An 11,731-nucleotide genomic window follows, 5' to 3' on the forward strand; every position below is an offset into this window, starting at 1 on the left:
ATATCTCTCTCTCTCTCTGTTCATATCTCTCTCTCTCTGTTCATGTCTCTCTCTCTCTCTGTTCATATCTCTCTCTCTCTGTTCATATCTCTCTCTCTCTCTCTCTGTTCACATCTCTCTCTCTCTGTTCATATCTCTCTCTCTCTCTCTCTGTTCATATCTCTCTCTCTCTGTTCATATCTCTCTCTCTCTCTCTCTCTCTCTCTCTGTTCATATCTCTCTCTCTCTCTCTGTTCATATCTCTCTCTCTCTGTTCATGTCTCTCTCTCTCTGTTCATATCTCTCTCTCTCTGTTCATATCTCTCTCTCTCTCTGTTCATATCTCTCTCTCTCTGTTCATATCTCTCTCTCTCTCTGTTCATCTCTCTCTCTCTGTTCATCTCTCTCTCTCTCTGTTCATCTCTCTCTCTCTCTCTCTGTTCATATCTCTCTCTCTCTGTTCATATCTCTCTCTCTCTCCTCTGTGAAAGTGATAGGCATCAGTTTTGAAGGTAAGGTCGATGACCAGAGTAGTGGGGGAAAGGTGCAGGACGGCAGGCAGGCTCAGAGTCAGGGGCAGGCAGAGTGGTCCGGCAGGTGGGCACAGAGACAGGACAAGCAAAGGTCAAAACCAGGAAGGCGAGAAAAAGAGAGACTGGGGAAAAGCAGGAGCTGAGACAAACAAATGCTGGTTGACTTGACAAACAAGACGAACTGGCAACGGACAAACAGAGAACACAGGTATAAATACACAGGGGGTAATCGGGAAGATGGGCGATACCTGGAGGGGGGTGGAGACAATCACAAAGACAGGTGAAGCAGATCAGGGTGTGACATACGGCCACGGAGAGGACTGGTCTTCACCCCACACTGGACAGACAGGAAGGGACTGGACATCTCACAGGTCCTGCTGCCATGACAACAACTCAAGTAAGTACATTTCATTGTCTTGTATATTCTGCTGCATTGATTTTTCTCTTTCCCATCCTCCTTGTGTTGTGGGAAGTGTAGCTGAAAAAGGCCCAGATACACATTGATTAAAATGGGGGGAAAAGTATTCTAGATTAAGTAATGTGTAGGGTGCTTACAAATTGTGTTGTAATTGTAACACACATTTAAAATGTCTATCTTTCAGATTGTGTTCAATGACTTGTTATTAGAGGGATAGTTTTTCAATGAGTGTGCTGTGTCCATACTGTACTGTGCGTATGATCCACTGTTGAAAGGAAATGATTCTATTTATCACCAGCTGCTTTTTGAATGAACACAGGTCCACACTGGTACAAACACACAGTAAATACACATGCAAACGGTGTGTGTGTGTGTGTGTGTGTGTGTGTGTGTGTGTGTGTGTGTGTGTGTGTGTGTGTGTGTGTGTGTGTGTGTGTGTGTGTGTGTGTGTGTGTGTGTGTGTGTGTGTGTGTGTGTGTGTGTGTGTGTGTGTGTGTGTGTGTGTGTGTGTGTGTGTGTGTGTCAATAACAGGGTCGATTTCACTGCTTAGCAGGTGAGCACAAGGAATAGGCAGATCAGACAATATAGAGTGAGTGACAACTGAATATAAAGAAACCAGCATCAGGAAGTGTCTTCACTCTGTAGAGACTACAGGTTAGAAGACAGAAGAGTGACAATGGGAGGAAGTGTCTTCACTCTGTAGAGACTACAGGTTAGAAGACAGAAGAGTGACAATGGGAGGAAGTGTCTTCACTCTGTAGAGACTACAGGTCAGAAGAGAGAAGAGTGAGAATGGGAGGAAGTGTCTTCACTCTGTAGAGACTACAGGTCAGAAGAGAGAAGAGTGAGAATGGGAGGAAGTGTCTTCACTCTGTAGAGACTACAGGTCAGAAGACAGAAGAGTGACAATGGGAGGAAGTGTCTTCACTCTGTAGAGACTACAGGTCAGAAGACAGAAGAGTGACAATGGGAGGAAGTCTCTTCACTCTGTAGAGACTACAGGTCAGAAGAGAGAAGAGTGAGAATGGGAGGAAGTGTCTTCACTCTGTAGAGACTACAGGTCAGAAGACAGCTGAGTGACAATGGGAGGAAGTGTCTTCACTCTGTAGAGACTACAGGTTAGAAGACAGCTGAGTGACAATGGGAGGAAGTGTCTTCACTCTGTAGAGACTACAGGTCAGAAGACAGCTGAGTGACAATGGGAGGAAGTGTCTTCACTCTGTAGAGACTACAGGTCAGAAGACAGCTGAGTGACAATGGGAGGAAGTGTCTTCACTCTGTAGAGACTACAGGTTAGAAGACAGCTGAGTGACAATGGGAGGAAGTGTCTTCACTCTGTAGAGACTACAGGTCAGAAGACAGCTGAGTGACAATGGGAGGAAGTGTCTTCACTCTGTAGAGACTACAGGTTAGAAGAGAGAAGAGTGAGAATGGGAGGAAGTGTCTTCACTCTGTAGAGACTACAGGTTAGAAGTAACAATGGGAGGAGGAGTTTCTATCTGAACAGACACCATGACTATGGTTGGTTCCATGACTATTTTATTTTATTCTGTAAATCATAATGGCTCAATCTTGTCTCTTCTTCATGGCTCTCTGGTTTCTCTCTTATCAGCTTTAACGTAGAGCTAGTCAAGGGGTTAGGCTAAGTACATTTTACGTTCTGTGAGCTTGCGTTGCCTACCACTTTGCGACTGAGCCGTTGTTGCTCCTAGATCTTTCCACTTCACAATAACAGGACATTCTGTTGACCGGGGCGAAGCTCTAGTAGGGCAGAAATTTGACTAACTGACTTGTTGGAAAGGGCGGCATCCTATGATGGTGTCACGTTGAAAGTCGCTAAGCTCTTCAGTACGGGCCATTCTACTGCCACTGTTTGTCTATGGAGATTGCATAGCTGTCTGCTTGATTATATACACCTGTCAGCAACGGGTGTGACTGAAATAGCCAAGTCCTCTAATATGAATGGGTGTACCCACACCGCATAGCAAGCACTTATATACGGCATAACACACAGTCAGAGGACAGAGACAGAGGATTGGAAATCTATGTTTATTCAACAGACAAACTCTGTACATTATTGAAATGTAAAATAAAGCTGATTCTTCAATTACACCAATGCTTGATAGTCTCTTTTAATTTTTTGTCTCGTCTTATCAAGTAGTTGAAGCAATTGAGTTATTCTGTGTCAGTCAAGTAGTATTTAACTAAGTTGAATTGAAAACAGTAGCACAGCAGACACACTACCGGCCACCAGATGGTGCTGTTTTACTAAAACCTGAGATTACACATAAAACAAATTAAACAAATGATTCCTATAAAACTCAATTACTCAACATAACCACTAAATAAAATAAAATGTTCTGCTAGTAAAAGGCATTTTAAATTAAATTGTATAAAATATCATACATTTAGGAAATTATATTAATTTAAACACACATACCAGCTCTTTTACACACAAATACAAGATGTTGACTTATTTGATAAAGGTATATAACAGGCATCATTACAGATATTGAATTGATCATACGTCATTTGTATATGATATGCAGTGAGGTCTGAAAATGATTGACATCCCTTGAAAAGGATAATCAACAGTTATACAGTGGTGTGTGATTGGTCTGTTCCCGCGGCCTCAGCGACACTTTCCTCCAATCAGAATCTGTGGCCCCCTGACCTATTTCGGAACGCACCATGGTGGCTATGTGGGGAACCGGACTAGGACTGCTTCCTAGGTCAAAGTGCTGATAGCCAGGTAGGCTTCAGATCTGGGCTTCATCTTTAATAGTCTCTTCCTCTTCACTGATCTAAAACTAGTGGACAGGTGAGAGTTAGGGTAAGAGTTCCAAACTGATTAGGGTTCTGTCTCCATTCCAAACTGATTAGGGTTCTGTCTCCATTCCAAACTGATTAGGGTTCTGTCTCCATTCCAAACTGATTAGGGTTCTGTCTCCATTCCAAACTGATTAGGGTTCTGTCTCCATTCCAAACTGATTAGGGTTCTGTCTCCATTCCAAACTGATTAGGGTTCTGTCTCCATTCCAAACTGATTAGAAGAGCCATTTCCTCAGACTGAGACAAAGGAATTGAACGGCATAATTTTGGAACATATTAACCTTCTCTCTCTGCTTGCTATCCTATTCCCCCCTCCGTCTCTCCCCTCTTCTCTCTCTGCTTGCTATCCTATTCCCCCCTCCGTCTCTCCCCTCTTCTCTCTCTGCTTGCTATCCTATTCCCCCTCCGTCTCTCCCCTCTTCTCTCTCTGCTTGCTATCCTATTCCCCCCTCCGTCTCTCCCCTCTTCTCTCTCTGCTTGCTATCCTATTCCCCCCTCCGTCTCTCCCCTCTTCTCTCTCTGCTTGCTATCCTATTCCCCCTCCGTCTCTCCCCTCTTCTCTCTCTCTGCTTGCTATCCTATTCCCCCTCCGTCTCTCCCCTCTTCTCTCTCTGCTTGCTATCCTATTCCCCCTCCGTCTCTCCCCTCTTCTCTCTCTGCTTGCTATCCTATTCCCCCTCCGTCTCTCCCCTCTTCTCTCTCTGCTTGCTATCCTATTCCCCCTCCGTCTCTCCCCTCTTCTCTCTCTGCTTGCTATCCTATTCCCCCTCCGTCTCTCCCCTCTTCTCTCTCTGCTTGCTATCCTATTCCCCCCTCCGTCTCTCCCCTCTTCTCTCTCTGCTTGCTATCCTATTCCCCCCTCCGTCTCTCCCCTCTTCTCTCTCTCCTCTGCATTTCTTCTCTCTCTGGTTCCGTTCGTCTTACACTACGACAGCCCACGGAGTGAAGGTGCCTGGCTCTGCAGGGGGGCACTGGAACCAAAACAACAACAACAGATCAGTGCGTGTCTCCATAGTTTTATTCAAGGACTGTTAGAGATGTGATGAACATACCAGTTTGGTGAAGCGATCCTCGCAGGCGTTGCGTATCCTCTCAGGTGTGGCCGGGCTGTCCAATCTGAAGGGCCCACTAAGGCCTGACTCCTTCCTGGCAGCGGTGATGGCATCTTTGATGGCAAAAAACACAGAGGCCGCAAGGAAGAGAGGAGGCTCACCTATCGCCTAGACAGACAGACAGACAGACAGACAGACAGACAGACAGACAGACAGACAGACAGACAGACAGACAGACAGACAGACAGACAGACAGACAGACAGACAGACAGACAGACAGACAGACAGACAGACAGACAGACAGACAGACAGACAGACAGACAGACAGACAGACAGACAGACAGACAGACAGACAGACAGACAGACAGACAGACAGACAGACAGACAGACAGACAGACAGATAGATAGATAGATAGATAGATAGATAGATAGATAGATAGATAGATAGATAGATAGATAGATAGATAGATAGATAGATAGATAGGAGAATTGTTAAGTATGATTAATTAAACAGGGGTTCCACAAGAATAGAAAGAGGGCTTCCTTCACAATAAGAGTTCCTACCTTGGAGGAGAAGATGGCCTTGTCGTTGGGGGCGTCTCGGAGCAGAGACACTGTGAGGTCAGTGGGGATGTCTCCAAAGGCGGGGATCTTGTACATGCCTGGTCCTCGAGTGAACAGGTATCCCTCGGGAGAATACTTCAGCTCCTCCAGGGTGTACAGACCCACACCCTGCATAAAGCCCCCCTCTACCTGTCCTATGTCTAGAGCTGGGTTCAGACTATTCCCCACATCTATGACGATGGACGTATGAATGTTCTAATGGAGAGATGGAGGATATTGGTTTGTGTCTTATCAATCGATGCAGTCCTAAAATCTCTTAAGCATGAGTAGTGGGAAACACACACTAGCGCATCACTCACCTTGTGGCTGCCGGTCAGACAGTCTATCTCCACCTCAGAGCAGGCCACTCCATAACTGAAGTAGTTGAAAGGACGACCTGTGTTGGTCTCAAAGTCATAACCAAGGTCTGGAGTCCTGAGGAAGACATAAATAAGCAGTTAATTACATCAAGAAATCTTTCTGCTGATTTTCGATTCCAGTTGTGCCATTTAGCAACATTGTAGCCTAGCTAGCATTTAGCCTATCAATCGAACATTTGTAGTCTAGCAAGCATTTGTAGCCTACCTAGCATTTAGCAACATTGTAGCCTAGCTAGCATTTAGCAACATTGTAGCCTAGCTAGCATTTAGCAACATTGTAGCCTAGCTAGCATTTAGCAACATTCTAGAACAGCTAGTATTTAGCCTAGCTAGCAATTTCAGATTAGCTAGCATTTAGCAGCATTGTAGCAAGCTAGCAACCAGCTATGGTAGTTTGTGTTGCCTCACAGGCAAACTATTTGGGGAAAAAAAACGGAATTATTCATTTATTTTTAAAACAGGTTTGGTAATAATACACTGCGTGTTATTTTCTTGTGTCTGTGTTCCAGGTAACGTACTTGTAGAATCCATTAGCAGACAGATTGACCCGGTCAAAGTAGGCAGCGTTCACCTGAAAACAGATAATGAGTAATTGATTAAAACACATGATGTTTAAAAGGAAGAGAACTCTGGGCTAAAGGCCCAATTCAACCATTTTTATCTCTATATCAAATCATTTCTGGGTAACAATTACATATCTTACTATAATAGTTTTCCATTATAAATATACACTACCAGTCAAAAGTTTGGACACACCTGCTCATTCAATGTGTTTTCTTTATTTGTACTATTTTCTACATTGTAGAATAATAGTAAAGACCATCAAAACTATGAAATAACACATATAGAATCATGTAGTAACCCGAAAAAGTGTGAAACAAATTATTCAGACAGCCACCCTTTGGGGACGGGGGTTTGTGGAGGCCAGGTTATCTGATGCAGCACTCCATCACTCTCCTTCTTGGTAAAAATAGCCCTTTCACAGTCTGTAGGTGCGTTGGGTCATTGTTCTGTTGAAAAACAAATGATTGTCCCACTAAGCCCAAACCAGATGGGATGGCATATCGCTGCAGGATGCTGTGGTATTCATGATGGTTATGTGTACCTTGAATTCTAAATAAATCACAGACACTGCATCTCACAAAGACAGGGCGGTTGGAACCAAAAATCTCCAATTTGGACTCCAGACCAAAGGACAGATTTCCACCAGTCTACTGACCATTCGTCATGTTTCTTGGCCCAAGCAAGTCTCTTCTTCTTATTGGTGTCCTTTAGTAGTGGTCTCTTTGCAGTAATTCAACCACAAAGGCCTGATTCACAGTCTCCTCTAAACAGTTGATATTGCTTGATCTCTGTGAAGCATTTATTTGGGCTGCAATTTCTGATGCTGGTAACTCTAATTTATTTAACTAGGCAAGTCAGTTAAGAACAAATTCTTATTTTCAATGACAGCCTAGGAACAGTGGGTTAACTGCCTGTTCAGGGGCAGAACGACAGATTTGTACCTTGTCAGCTCGGGGATTTGAACTTGCAACCTTTCGGTTACTAGTCCAACACTCTAACCACTAGGCTGAGACTTCCATTCCTGTGGCGGTCCTCATGAGAGCCAGTTTCATCATAGCGCTGGATGGTTTTTGCGACTGCACTTGAAGAAACTTTCCAAGTTCTTGAAATATTCCGGATTGACTGACCTTCATGTCTTAAAGTAATGATGTACTGTTGTTTCTCTTTGCTTATTTGATCTGTTCTTGCCATAATATGGACTTGGTATTTTACCAAATAGTGCTATCTTCTGTATACCACCCCTACCATGTCACAACACAACTGATTGGCTCAAATGCATTAAGAAAGAAAGAAATTCCACAAATGTTAATTGAAATTCATTCACTTCACCCATGAAGAAACCTACTGATTAGAAGCTCCTGTGTAAATTGTATTTTCAACCAACAACTATCAGGATATAGCACCTTTTTCACACTTTACAATGCTAGTTTCATCAGCTGTTGTACAATATGATACAAAACACAGGAAATAACTGAATTTTGACTGCATTGGGCCTTTAAAGACGAGCAATGAAACCATCCAATTAGAAATAAGACTGTGTATGATTGACAGGTACTGACCCAGTCCTCCCAGCATCCTTTAGGATTCTTGGTCTTGTAGGGTTCTAGACGGTGGAGTAGGATCTCACACGCATTCTAGAGAGAGAGAGAGAGAGAGAGAGAGAGAGAGAGAGAGAGAGGGGAGAGAGGGGGAGAGACAGAGACAGAGAGAGAGAGAGAGAGAGAGAGAGAGAGAGAGAGAGAGAGAGAGAGAGAGAGAGAGAGAGAGAGAGAGAGAGAGAGAGAGAGAGAGAGAGAGAGAGAGAGAGAGAGAGAGAGAGAGAGAGAGAGAGAGAGAGAGAGAGATTGGTTAGAAGATTGGCTGCAGTAAATGATATTGAAAGCAGCAGGTGAGTGTGTGTGAGTCTTACATGCACAGCGGCTCCGTTGAGGTCGGAGGAAGCAGAGGCAGCAGTAGGGCTGGTGTTGGGAACAGTGTTGGTGCTGGTCTCTGTGATGTGGATCTTACTGCTGGGGATACCCAGGGTCCTACTGGCCACCTGACACACACACACACACACACACACACACACACACACACACACACACACACACACACACACACACACACACACACACACACACACACACACACACACACACACACACACACACACACACACACACACACACAAATATGTGGATGTATTTAATTATCCAGTGAATAACTAGTGTACTAGTGTAGTAGTTTAAATACCAGCTCTATAGAGAGAGAGAGAGCTCTGTTTCCACTAACTTCTCTAGTGATTCTTTGTCGACATTTTGAAAGTTAGCGTAGAAAATAGGATGCGACATTTGCCAACTTAACGTAATGACGTAACACCAACAACGAAAAACGTTTTCCCCCCCAAAAAAACCTACAGTGGTTGAAATGTTTCCATGACTTATTTAGGCAAATTTTGCATTAACACATGAGTGTCCCACACTTATCTGGTTCATGTCCCACGAAAGCCAGCGTGGATTAAATGCAATAACTGACTAATATTCTAATAATTCTAATAATTCTCCTCTGCCAACATAGCGCCACGGTCCGTGCCATGGTGAAATTTACAGTCCTATAGTTCTGAAATAATTGGATGGTGAAACTTGCATCCAGCCGACCAGAAAATCAATTCAAGCATTCTTGAAAGTCAGGACTATCATTATCCTGCAAAGAAACATTATTTGTATATTTATTTTGCAAGCAGTGGGCATATTATAATTAAAATATCAGCAAGCCCCCCCCCCTCCCGCCCTACAGGCCATAAATCATTGGATCTGATTCATTTGATCAATCTGTGAGGCCTGTAGAATTCTGGTGGAATTGGACCTATTTACACTTTTTCTCTCTAAAAAAATGGTCACATGAGGTCACATGACTTTGTCCACAAAGGGCATCTGAACACACAAAAAAAACATTTTGATGATTTGGGTGTTTTATTTAACTTTTGTACACCTGTGGTCATTTCTAATGACGGGTCGTTAGAGGTGAATGGGTAAGACTACAAATTAGTGTAGAGTAGAGGAGTGTGTACTAACGTGTTGCCCTTGCCCTGGGAGTAGAGGAGTGTGTACTAACGTGTTGCCCTGGGAGTAGAGGAGTGTGTACTAACGTGTTGCCCTGGGAGTAGAGGAGTGTGTACTAACGTGTTGCCCTGCATGCATCCTGGGAGTAGAGGAGTGTGTACTAACGTGTTGCCCTGCATGCATCCTGGGAGTAGAGGAGTGTGTACTAACGTGTTGCCCTGCATGCATCCTGGGAGTAGAGGAGTGTGTACTAACATGTTACCCTGCGTGCATCCTGGGAGTAGAGGAGTGTGCATCCTGGGAGTAGAGGAGTGTGTACTAACATGTTACCCTGCGTGCATCCTGGGAGTAGAGGAGTGTGTACCAACGTTGCCCTGCCCTGGGAGTAGAGGAGTGTGTACCAACGTGTTGCCCTGCGTGCATCCTGGGAGTAGAGGAGTGTGTACCAACGTGTTGCCCTGGGAGTAGAGGAGTGTGTACCAACGTGCTGCCCTGGGAGTAGAGGAGTGTGTACCAACGTGCTGCCCTGCGTGCTCGTGCTCACATCATTTTGATGCACTGAGGTAAAGGCACGATTTTTCTGTCTTCAGAAAAGTTAGATTATTTTAAGTACCAAGTCACACACACAGTGTTCTGTTCATGAATAATGATGTATATTTAGAGGTTACTCATAAGTGGATGGTATTGTTATTAAGATGCACTTGTAATTGTACTTTTTAGGATGATATCAACATTCTGAATTCAACATGTGGTTCATAGCTCGCTAAGGTATTAGCAGGCTATTGTATGTGTGAACGATGGCTAGCTCCTCCAATGATCCCAGTCCCTCCTATTGGGCATCTGTTGTAGAAAGAGGTGACGATTCGTAGAAAATAATGTGGCTCTACAAATGTTTTATTTCCTTTTGGATGCAGAATGCAGAGTGTGAATTCTGCTTAATTAAAACGACTTGATCTCCAAAGTCCCACGTCTATAGTCTCAATGAACCACACACAACGCAGAGCTAGTGCGGTGCAGTACAGCACTGGTCACACACACACACACACACACACACACACACACACACACACACACACACACACACACACACACACACACACACACACACACACACACACACACACACACACACACACACACACACACACACACACACCCCTTCTTAGCTTCCATGGCAATCCCCAGTAGAATCTTTCCCCAATAGAATCTTTCCCCAATAGAATCTTCCCCCAGTAGAATCTTCCCCCAGTAGAATCTTCCCCCAGTAGAATCTTCCCCCAATATAATCTTTCCCCAGTAGAATCTTCCCCCTGTAGAATCTTCCCCAGTACAATCTTCCCCCAGTAGAATCTTCCCCCAGTAGAATCTTTCCCCAATAGAATCTTTCCCCAATAGAATCTTTCCCCAGTAGAATCTTCCCCCAGTAGAATCTTCCCCAGTAGAATCTTTCCCCAGTAGAATCTTCCCCAGTAGAATCTTCCCCCAATAGAATCTTTCCCCAGTAGAATCTTCCCCAGTAGAATCTTCCCCCAGTAGAATCTTCCCCCGTAGAATCTTCCCCCGTAGAATCTTCCCCCGTAGAATCTTTCCCCAGTAGAATCTTCCCCAGTAGAATCTTCCCCCAGTAGAATCTTCCCCCAGTAGAATCTTCCCCCGTAGAATCTTTCCCCAATAGAATCTTTCCCCAGTGGAATCTTTCCCCAGTAGAATCTTTCCCCAATAGAATCTTTCCCCAATAGAATCTTTCCCCAATAGAATCTTTCCCCAATAGAAAGTCCCCAATAGAATCTTTCCCCAATAGAATCTTTCCCCAATAGAATCTTCCCCCAGTAGAATCTTCCCCCAGTAGAATCTTTCCCCAATAGAATCGTTCCCCAATAGAATCTTCCCCCAGTAGAATCTTTCCCCAATAGAATCGTTCCCCAATAGAATCTTCCCCCAGTAGAATCTTTCCCCAATAGAATCGTTCCCCTACGGGAGCCTGTTGGCATTCTCACAAACAATCGCAACATTGTTTCAATAAAATATAGAACTTTTCTCGCAGCTCTGGTATATAAATATTTTCGGAGTTCTTGCTCACAATTCTGTGGCAGCACAATGACCAAACAATATACTGTATGTGAGGCTCTTGATCATATCTTTGATCATAACACCGGTGAGGAGGAGAGAGATGTTGTTAAACTTTGACACAAAGTAGTCTGTGATAAATAGCGCAATATGTTTCATCTGAGTATTTGTTATCGTCCAAATAATCCATACATTATGCTTTTTTTTTTTAACTCAAAAACGAGTTGTATGAGCTCAGGTCAATGAGGCCTACGGGCC

The 11,731-nt window shown here is 44.0% G+C and overlaps 1 protein-coding gene across 1 annotated transcript in view; it reads right to left on the reverse strand.

The window, feature by feature from the left end:
- Window positions 1-4,551: 4,551 nt before the first annotated feature.
- xdh (xanthine dehydrogenase) overlaps window positions 4,552-11,731 on the reverse strand; it is a 64,880-nt gene continuing 57,700 nt past the window's right edge. Inside the window, exons 27-33 of the mRNA XM_046307878.1 lie at window positions 8,272-8,400; window positions 7,922-7,996; window positions 6,317-6,369; window positions 5,739-5,853; window positions 5,380-5,634; window positions 4,816-4,983; window positions 4,552-4,734 (exon numbers count right to left, since the gene is read on the reverse strand). Coding sequence (XP_046163834.1) covers window positions 4,684-4,734; window positions 4,816-4,983; window positions 5,380-5,634; window positions 5,739-5,853; window positions 6,317-6,369; window positions 7,922-7,996; window positions 8,272-8,400 — 846 coding nt within the window. The 3' untranslated portion in view covers window positions 4,552-4,683. The remainder of the gene's footprint in view (window positions 4,735-4,815; window positions 4,984-5,379; window positions 5,635-5,738; window positions 5,854-6,316; window positions 6,370-7,921; window positions 7,997-8,271; window positions 8,401-11,731) is intronic.

Source organism: Oncorhynchus gorbuscha, linkage group LG17 (genome assembly GCF_021184085.1).
Source record: "Oncorhynchus gorbuscha isolate QuinsamMale2020 ecotype Even-year linkage group LG17, OgorEven_v1.0, whole genome shotgun sequence".
In the NCBI taxonomy this organism is placed as follows: Eukaryota; Metazoa; Chordata; class Actinopteri; order Salmoniformes; family Salmonidae; genus Oncorhynchus; species Oncorhynchus gorbuscha.